The 10,367-nt window shown below is 46.7% G+C and overlaps 1 protein-coding gene across 1 annotated transcript; it reads right to left on the minus strand.

The window, feature by feature from the left end:
* Positions 1-1,700: 1,700 nt before the first annotated feature.
* Positions 1,701-7,775, minus strand: LOC141127757 (cystatin-A-like). Its single transcript, XM_073614516.1, has 3 exons — positions 7,692-7,775; positions 4,049-4,150; positions 1,701-1,829 (listed from the first exon to the last, which is right to left on the minus strand). Exons 1-3 carry the CDS (start codon positions 7,773-7,775, stop codon positions 1,701-1,703), a joined length of 315 nt encoding a protein of 104 aa, XP_073470617.1.
* Positions 7,776-10,367: the final 2,592 nt, after the last annotated feature.

Consider the following 10,367-nt stretch of genomic DNA (forward strand, 5'->3'; position numbering starts at 1 on the left):
GAGATCAGTTTTAATTTATGCATGTCAATGTAATAAGGATGGACTTTATTTAATACTGCTTTTTTGAATCACGGACTTTCTTTAGTTTTTCAGTTTCTTATGTTGTTACACTATTATGGTTTAGCTCTGTGGTTACAGTTAAGCTGTATTAATGTACATATTGACACTAGAGGTACATATTGTCTACTGATTGTGATATGCAATATCTGTTTTTTTTGTCATATACACAATTATTCTCATTTATATTTTATTCACTTAATAGCATTTTTAATTTCTTTCATAAGTGTTTGACACTTTCACTCAATGACCCACATTCAATCTCCACATTCACATCACTTTTCAGGCATTTGCCTTTCGTCACTTTAGTTTTCAGCGCGACTTTTTTTGACTTACACTATTTTCAGCTTACTACTTTCTAGTCGCAGCTTTTCTCTAATCAGTGTAAGCGCAGTATTTATTGTTTACCTGTCTTGGCCAAACATGCCTGGGTGTGGACCAGGTGGTAGTTAGGCCTAGAGGGGAGAGAAAAAAAAATTCTGTAGGGGGTAAAACAGGAACAAGGATAGAGCAAGTTGGGAACTAGGGGCATACATACAGGGGTTGCCATTGCAACCAAGTCCCATACAGCATGTAGGGGAGCAAATTCCTCCATGTAGCTGCTGAATGCCCACTTCTCCTCCCCCTCCAACAGGCATTCAGCATCTACAGGTGGGAAATGGAGGGCATCAGTTCCTCCACATGCCACTCCCACATCTCCCTATCACTGTCCTGGTCTCCTGTGTGCTTCACCTGGGCCCCGCCCAAGGATGGAGAGCAGGGAAGGAGCCAGTAAATGTCATTTACTGGCCCCTTGTCTTAACAAATAAAGTGATTACCAGTCACCGACATAATTTATAGGTGGAGCATAGTAAACAGTTTACTATGTCTTAATTTATGAACAGGATGCTCTGTGCAGTAGAGAAAGGGACTGATGAATCTGTCCTGAGTCCTTGTTTAGATCCAATTTCAAAGCCCCACCAACAGGTTACACACACACACACACACACACACACGTGGCAGAACTACCAGAGTCCTGGGCTCTGGCATTCCACCACCAAGAAGGGGGGGGGGGGGGTGGACAACTCCAAGGCAGTAGGAAGGTGGCCCACTGCAGGGCAAGGGTCCTGCGATGGGAGTAAAGGGCCCAAAGATCAGTTGGAAGGGCCCTGGTTAGGGCTAAGGGGCCACTTCATGATTTCTTGCACTGGTGCCCCTGAAGGTTCTAGTTTTACCTCTGTTGGGAGTGTACATAGTTTAGGGTTAAGAACTGCACTTTTAGGAGGTGGGTTGATGTGTAGTGTGGCTTTTTCGTGCATTTGCTAATTTAGGCAACAAAAACCTCATCTTTACCAAAATATTTTTATTGCATTTCAGCGTTTGTAAAATCCTGTTCAGTGCATATTGTACGTTGTAATGCAGATGAATGTTATTAATGTCCTATATACACACACACCCCATTAGAGTTCAAGGTTACAGTCAGGACATCAGTCCACAAAAAGGTTGTGCATTGTCAGCCAAGTGCATTTCTTCCAGATCAGATCATGTACTTTCAGGTTCAACCCCTTGTCACTGGTCTTTTAAGGCATTTTTGAAAAGAGAATGGGGGGGGGGGGGGGGGGTGTTCCTGAATGTGATCACTGTAATTGGCCATCATCTCCATCTTAGAAATATTCCAGATCATCATCCTTGGTCTTATCCGCCTGGAAAGACACCAAAGTCGGTCCCTTATCTGAACCAGGCAGAGGTACAAAGACTCGAATGTGGATATAAGTGTCCTTTCCAGTGGCCACCTGAAAACAGAAAAAAAGTTTGAACAATTCCATGCATCTTGTATTTAATTATACCAGAAGAAGAGTTCTGAGATATCTGGGGCTACTTTAGATTGCAAGCTCCTGTGGTGGCATGGATTGATACAAGGATATTAGAGTGTAAGCTCCTTTAGTGAAGGACTGACAACTGCTGGGATGTAGTCTGTACACCACTACAAATAGGACAGCTGTGTAAATGTATATTGTATGAGCCTGGTGAAAACATTAGAGTGTAAGCTCTTATGGTGCAGAGACTGAAGTAACTGGAGTAGCGGTGTCATCTGTACATCATGGTGGATGATGTCAGAGCTATAGCAAGTCCAGGAGGGAGGGGGTGGTGGATGCCATGACCTGTGTGGTTAGCATTAAAGAAACCAGGTGGAGGACGTGAATGTGCAGTGTTTGGATTGAGGACTAGGGCAAAAAGCATAGGATTGTGAGGTTGGGAGTAGAGCACAGCAGTGTGGGATGTGAAAGGAGCGGGGGACTGCAGCACAAGGGGGGTGTAAAGCAGGGGACCCCCACAGCATTGGATGGGCCAAGTGAGGAGAAGTAGGGGACCCAGTGTTGGACGAGGAAGAGAAGGGACCAAAACTTAATGGAGGGGTGTGGAGCAATGATTGTAGCTTGGGTGAGGGCCAGAAACATTAGAAGGGTGAGGGGCAGTGGCATCTGATGGGGGTGAGAAGTTAGACAGCAGTGTGGGATGGGGGTTGGAAGCATGGGGCAACAAGTTTGGATATGGTTGCAAACATATAGAACTGAACCTGGAGGCAGAAGGGAAGATCAGACAGTGGTGGGCTGATGTCTGAGGAGAGCACCAAGGCTGGTGGGAGCAGGGGTGACGATATAGTATATGGTGGTTGTCATGATCCAAACGAGTGGGAGTAGATCTGGATCATGTTTTTTGCTTATTTTCAGCAGCATTGCCAGTCTAGAAGGGGGGGGGGGGGTTAATGTAGTTAAGTCTGCTAGTACATCTAACAAATTTGAAGTCAAACTCCAGCTAACACTTTATAAGCCATTACAGCAAACAGTTTCCTTTTGGGATTGTGCTGTGTTTCATGCATTTTGCAGGTAGGGAACCAGAATGTGCCTCTGCTCCTGATCCCCCAGGGATCAGGAACAGAGACTGATGTGACTGGCTCATGGTCCTCTGTACAGCATTGCAATATGTTAACTACTGTATTTATTGGCGTATAACACGCGCTGGCGTATAACACGCACCCAAGTTAAGGAGGGAATTTTAAGGAAAAAAAACTTTTAGGAGTAAAGTTTAAAGAAGAAAAACTTACATTAAAATGCCCATCAATGCAGCGTTATCGGTGTCCATGTGCAGCCTTGTCAGTGCAGCCTTGCCCCAGTGTCCATGTGCAGCCATGTCAGTGCAGCCTTGCCCCAGTGTCCATGTGCAGCCTTGTCAGTGCAGCCTTGCCCCAGTGTCCATGTGCAGCCTTGCCCCAGTGTCCATGTGCAGCCATGTCAGTGCAGCCTTGCCCCAGTGTCCATGTGCAGCCTTGTCAGTGCAGCCTTGCCCCAGTGTCCATGTGCAGCCTTGCCCCAGTGTCCATGTGCAGCCATGTCAGTGCAGCCTTGCCCCCCCCCCCCCCCCCCGTGCAGCCTTGCGGGATCGCCGCGATCCCTGCCGTCATACACAGCCCTGTGTAAATGTAAATACGGCGCCGAGACTGCAGGGACTCGGCGGAGCGCTGATACACATAGCCGAGAAAACCCGAGGACTCTCGGTTATGTGTAGCTCCGCCCCACCGAGTCCCTGCAGTCTCGGCGCCGTATTTGAATTTCCACACGGCTGTGTATGTCGGCGGCGATCGCGGCAATTGCCGCGACACACACACACACACACACACACACACACACACACACTTGGGGGGGGGGGGGGTCGGCCTATAACACGCACCCACGATTTTCCGGGGAAAAAAAGTGCGTGTTATATGCCGATAAATACGGTATATAAATGTATAATAGAGTGTAACAGACACTCTAGGCTTGCACAACTACAGCCAGCAACCCTGCTGGGAAACCATAGTCCGGTCTGAATAATGTGTCCGGGTTTCAGGTGGTCTGAAACCCAGACACATGATTCCAAGCCCAAACTGTCCATGTGAATCCCGGACAGGTAGCAAACCCCTAGGAGTGTTGTGCTCCAAACTGACAATGTTACATAAAACCCAAAGCATTACCTTGAAAAAGTAATTTGTTCCGGCAACAACTTGAGTACAGACGAGGATTGCCTTAAATTCCCCAGGGTTCTTCCCGGACTGCTTCTCATACTGTTCTTTCACCTAGGGAGGGAGAAAAAAAAAAAAAAAAAAAAAAGTTTAATGAATGCAAGAGGCTTTAATGTCAGCATGCAAAGCTGTATGATGCCAGTTTTTTTTTTTTCCCCAGAGAAGGGTGATCTACTTCAGTGGTTCTCAATGGGCCATGTTTTGGCAACTTCCCTTAGATAAAATGGCTCTCAATACCAAGTCATTGGATTTAAAGCAGCTGTGCAAAGTAAAGGAAAACATGGACCAAGATTGAGAACCACTGGTCTAATTTAACCACATCCCACCATCCTATAGCAAAACTGACAGCTGGGTGGTGGCTCTTCTGCTCTGATAGGAATTGTCAAAGTGTGACAGCACTGAAAGCCAACCTGGGCAGAACAGGGGTAAAAGTACCCAGTATTGAAGTGGTTAAGGCAGCCTTCACACTTAGGAAGTTAAGCGCTTGTGTTTTAAAAAAAAAAAAAAAAAAAAAAAAAAAAAACTCTTGAAAAATGCTTCCATAAATTCTAGGTACACTATTGCCAGAAATATTGGGACACCTGCCTTTACACACATGAACTTTAATGGCATCCCAGTCTTAGTCCGTAGGGTTCAATATTGAGTTGGCCCACCCATTGCAGCTATAACAGCTTCAACTCTTCTGGAAAGGCTGTCCACAAGGTTTAGGAGTGTGTCTATAGCAGTGATGGTGAACCTTGGCACCCCAGATGCTTTGGAACTACATTTCCCCCCATGATGCTCACCTAACACTGCAGAGTGCATGAGCATCATGGGAAATGTAGTTCCAAAACATCTGGGGTGCCAAGGTTCACCATCACTGAACTTCTGGAAGAATTGTCAAACATTCCCATAGAGCATTTATGAGGTCAGGCACTGATGTTGGATTAGAAAGGCCTGGCTCGCAGTCTGCGCTCCAATTCATCCCAAATGTCTTGGATCAGGTTGAGGTCAGGACAGTCAAAGTTCCTCCACCTCCATGTTGTAACAGGAAGGGGCCATCCCCAAACATTTTTCAATTTTGTTATCCATTTTTATAACCAGATCCCTACTTGCACCCCTGAGGAAGCGAGAACTACCTCAGGAAATGCATAGAGATCAATCACACAGCAGCTCTAGATCAATTGGGGTATCTGCATGGCGCCTTCAGGTCCCACATATCTAATTTTTCATATGAACTCTATGCAGCATTTTAAGTGTATGATAATAAATTTCATATTTTTACATCTACTGTCTGAGACGACTCTTTAAAAGTCCTGTGGGCAAAATGTTTGTGTTGTACATACCATTTTGGGACTGAGACTACCTTAACCCTTTCCAAATTAGCTCTCATTGTCTGTCTAGTCTAATATTAGTCTACTTTTTTTCAAAAGTATTTTGATTGGTTTGCACAAAAGTCATCATGGCTACAAACTACAGGATAGATTTAGGGACTATTTTTAATATTGTTTTTACTGGTAATGGAGGCGATCTGATTTTTAGCGAGACTGAAACATTGCAGACAAGTCTGACCTCAAGTTACGCTTTTTGGGGACCAGCGACATTACTTTATTGATCAGTGCTATAAAAATGCACTGATTACTGTGTAAATGACAGTGGCAGGGAAGGGGTTAACACTAGGGGCAATGAAGGGGTTAAGTGTGCTCCCTCAGCGTGTTCTAACTGTAGGGGGGAATGGGCTTATTGAAATATGACAGATCACTGTCAGGGCTGAATTAACATAGGGGCTATTGGAGCTGCAGCTCCAGGCCCCTTGACTTAAGATTAACCCATTTGCCAAAGAAAACCGCCAATCGACTTTGAGGGCTGTGGCTCAGCGACCAGGGGTCACAAAGACCTCAAATGGGGAGTAGGTAGCTGAAGACCTACCCCACCACTGGTCACGTGGGGCTCTTACGACCTATGGTTCCGGAGATACGGGGCTCCTTGTTCAGCCTGTCAGAAGCTGCATACAGAACGGCCAGTTTAAATACAAGCCAGCACACTGTTTGCAGCAGACTGAGAGGATAAGCTCACAGTACCTCTCCTCACTTCGTCAGAGGCACTGAGCTAAATGGACAGCTTGGAGCCTGCAGAGTATGACAGGCAGAACCGCCTGTCCAACTCGCCTATTGATTTTAATGGGGCCACTCTGCAACTGCAAGCCAAACTAGCTCACAGTAGCAGCATAGTCCAACAACTACCATTCAGCAATGCAAAAAAAAAAAAAAAAAAAAAAAAGCAGCATAATCACCTGGATACACAAAGTACTAGTGATGATAGTTAAGGTTTTACCAACATGTCAAAGTTGCAAAATTGGGTTCAGGCATTAATACTGGTTTTACCCTTCGGTGTGAAGGGGTTAAAGAGAGAGTGGCAGGGGGTGTGTCCTATGCTTACATACTTTTGGCAGTAGGTGTCACCTTCCAATCACAGAAAGTTGGGCACAGTGGCAATTCTTTTGGGGGCAGCAAACATTAACCTCCCCCCCCCTGTCAGATGAGTCTGGAGCACTTAACCCCCCCCCCCCCCCCCCAGCATGACTGTCCCGGTGTACAAATCCAGATCCATAAACAGGCGTTTGGTGTGGAGGAATGCAAGTGGCCTCCATAGAGCCCTGATCTCAACCCTCCTTTGAGGGGAATTCACACACACACACACTCTGGCCATGTGGATGAGCGGTTGGTTCATGCAGCTGGGTCTGTCTTACTCTATGGTAATGCAGTGAATCAGGAAGTCAGTGTGATTTCAGTATAGAGAGGTCCCTCTACATATTTGTCCATTTAAAAACCAGTATCAGAAATATGGAACAGCAAACAGGTATAGAAGTTCCACCCAGAAATGGAACTTCCACTGATCCGCCCCCCCCCCCCCCCTACCCCGTGTCACATTTGGCACCCTTCATGTGGGGGGGGGGGGGGGGGAAGAAATATCCATTTAATCCATGTTTTTTACTCCCACTTCCAGAGAAAAAAAAAAAAAAAAAAAAAAAACCCACACACCCCGCAGCTGCAGTATTTGTAGCTGCTAACTTTATATATTTCTCAGGCAGAACTTTGCTTTAAATAAAGTAAAACATTATGCAAAAGACAGAGGGAGTTTATCAAAAGTGAAGCAGTTGCACATGGCGACCAATCAGCATGTAACATTCATTGTCACAACTCAACCAGCTGAAGATAGAAGCCAATTGGTTGCCATGCACAGCTCCTCCAGGTTTGATAAATCCCCATTGTGGTTACATATACATACATAATTTACTTCTTCCATTGTAAACTATGGAACTAATTCAAAATGTCCAACTAATAGAAATACATTATAGTACCTTTATAGGACCCATTCACACCAACAGCCACTCATTATGATGCACACTGGTGTACATTGTTACAATGCATTGCAGAGTTTACAATTTAAAAGAATTTTTTCAACTCCATACTGACACATTGTAATACATTTTAATCCAACACACTTGTATGGAGAGCACAGGACACACAGAGATGAATTGTTATCTCAGGTATCCAATGCAGATCATCACACCTGGTGCCAACAAGTCCTTAGGATTGGATCCCCAACCACTTACCTTGTCAAGGATGGCTTGATCTTCTGCAGTAGGTTCCCTGGACAAACCCATCCCCCCAAATACTTGCTGCTCCTTCTCACACATCTTTGGACAGTTCTCAACAGACTACTGTCCATCAGCCAGTACCTGGGCTTATATACCTGAGGGCCGTACCATTCCACAGAGAGGGCGGGGGTGTCCACTAATGAGTACACCCTGCAGGTTATGAGCCATTCTGAGGAGAAAACTGATACCAGAGTATGGAAATGATGCCAAACAAATCTTGTGATTGCTGCAACAAAGTCTGTGCTGAAAAAAGTATTTTTTATATTCTTCACCCCCCCAACCAATCAGTGGAATGGTACGAGCAGCATGTGGAACCCTGGAGGTAAATATTAGGGCAGCACGCAGCTCCCCGGTTTTACTGCCCCTTTCCTGGACCTCCCACCTAATGTAAAACATACAGGTGATCAGAGCTGTACATATGGGGCAGCAAACATGAAAACCCCCTGTCACATGTGCAGCAGTATCACCACCGAACGTGACCCATTCAGGTGACTCGGACCATGTCACAACCACCCTACAGCCACATTTGGTGGTTTGGCCTTTTTGTGGTTAAAACAGGCAATGAAAAGATGACATATCACCCCCTAGCCTCCTGCTGACCGCCCTCTGAAAAGCAATCCACCACAGATCACCTCTCAGCAGGGCAGCAAGAGCTCCCACCCATCCGAACGAGGCCTAAATGAATATTTTTTAAACACAAGCACTGTTAGTGACAGAATTTGAGGTGGCGTCAAACCACCCCCGACCAGTGGCACGGAACTACCCCCCCCGGGCGGCCGGTGGTCTGGCACTTTCAGGGCGGCGCCCATTGTTCTGTATGTACCCGAGGGTAGTCATTTGGAAACTGCATTTTTATTGCAGGTACTATTTAGCCATTAGCGTGCATTATATTGTTTTTTCTTTGCTAATAATTTAACTGCTGTATGTAATACAATGCACAAGTACAAAGTAATATATTGTATGTAATACTGGTAATTTGGAGATCGTATATATATATATATATATATACAGTGTGTGACCGCGATATTGTGTCAATCTCGCCGCATTTATCGGCGAGATTTGACACCTGCGAGCCCCGTCGTGGGAGCCAGCGCCGAGCTGGCTTGCTGATCGGGAAAGGAAAACTTTTTTTTCCTTTCGCGATGAGCGACAGGCAGTGCTGACAGCTGTCTGGTATGAATCATGAGGGGGAACGCCATGCCGAATTTTAAATGAAAAAACCAGCGTGGGTTCCCCCCCCCCAGGGGCATACCAGGCCCTTAGGTCTGGTATGCATTGTAAGGGGAACCCCCTACGCCGAAACATCCGCGTGGGGGTCCCCCCCAAATCCATACCAGACCCTTACCCGAGCACGCAGCCCGGCCGGTCAGGAAAGGGGGTGGGGACGAGCGAGCGCCCCCCCCCCCCTCCTTAACCGTACCAGGCCGCATGCTCTCAACATGGGGGGGTGGGTGCTTTGGGGGAGGGGGGGGGGAATCCTGAACAGCAGCAGATGACATCTATGTCCCCAGGCTGTGGTCATACAAGAGCCTGCATCTTTTGTCAGATCAAACTGAACCCAGGTCATCACTCTCTGGTCTTCCTTCCACGTTTCCTTCCACGCTGTGACTCTGGTGGTGGAGTTGTGGCAGGAGGAGGAGGAGGATGGTCCAACTCACCCAGGTGGGTTTTGTGTGTGATTTCGCCCTTCACCCCCTTAGTTAAGACTTTATAAAGAAGGTCCTCACACAGGAGGCGTTGGCCCTCCTGCATGCCCTGCAGTTTGGTGGCAGCCATGCAGGCAAAGGCCTCTTCAGGAGTGGGGGCGGCTCTGAGGGACGCAGAAGCCTCCTGAATGAGCTTGAGCGCTGAATCCTGCACGTTATTCCCCTTCCTGGGTCTTTGGTTTGGAAGGCGGAGGGGAGGAACCTGCGATTCGGTCAGGCTCCTACTGGGCCCGGCCTTCTCCTGGCTGCCACTTAGCCCCGCCTCCTCCTGGCTTCCACATTCCACAGCCTCCTCCTGTGTGGCACATTCCACAGCCTCCTCCTCCTGGCTGAGGTCTTCCTGTGTATGAAAAAGGGACATAGTTTTAGTTTCTTCTTCATCAATCACACACAATTTTCATCTCACGACTGTTGCCAATTGAATGTTCTCAAATATAACAGACTATCATTCTGAGCCCAGCATTTTTCATTCTTGTCCCAATTATTTTTTCCCACTACTGTCTATTGATATGTAAAACACTTTCTTAAATCAGAAATTAGTGATCAATAATAACATCTGGTAAACATAATTTATTGCTTGCCCAGAAATCTGTAGAAGAATTCTATACCTGGCTCCAGCTGGGCTCCTCCACTTCTTCCTGGCTGGAAGTCCCAGGTTGGACATCGGAAGCCTCAGATGGGGTGGAAGGAAAAGTGGAAGGAAGGGTTGAGAGGGATTCCCTGACTTCAGTGTGGTCTGACAGAAATCGCAGTCTCTCATAGTACCACAGCCTGGGGACATAAACGTCATCTGCTGCAGCTCCGGATCTCTGGGAATCCGTGACCTTCTTGCGCTCCCTTAGATAAGTGCTCCTCAGGCCACCAATTTTGGCTTTTAAATAGGGGATGGTTGCCGTGGGGACCAACGGCTTCACCAACTCCAGCA

Source organism: Aquarana catesbeiana, linkage group LG02 (genome assembly GCF_042186555.1).
Source record: "Aquarana catesbeiana isolate 2022-GZ linkage group LG02, ASM4218655v1, whole genome shotgun sequence".
Taxonomy (NCBI): Eukaryota; Metazoa; Chordata; class Amphibia; order Anura; family Ranidae; genus Aquarana; species Aquarana catesbeiana.

Bases quoted from the DNA above. Each gene is read 5' to 3' on its own strand.
- LOC141127757 (XM_073614516.1), bottom strand. From the start codon at position 7,775: ATGTGTGAGAAGGAGCAGCAAGTATTTGGGGGGATGGGTTTGTCCAGG. The intron at 4,151-7,691 runs GTAAGTGGTTGG...CTCCCTCCCTAG, and splicing joins ATCAAGCCATCCTTGACAAG to GTGAAAGAACAGTATGAGAA. The intron at 1,830-4,048 runs GTAATGCTTTGG...TTCTGTTTTCAG, and splicing joins GAACAAATTACTTTTTCAAG to GTGGCCACTGGAAAGGACAC.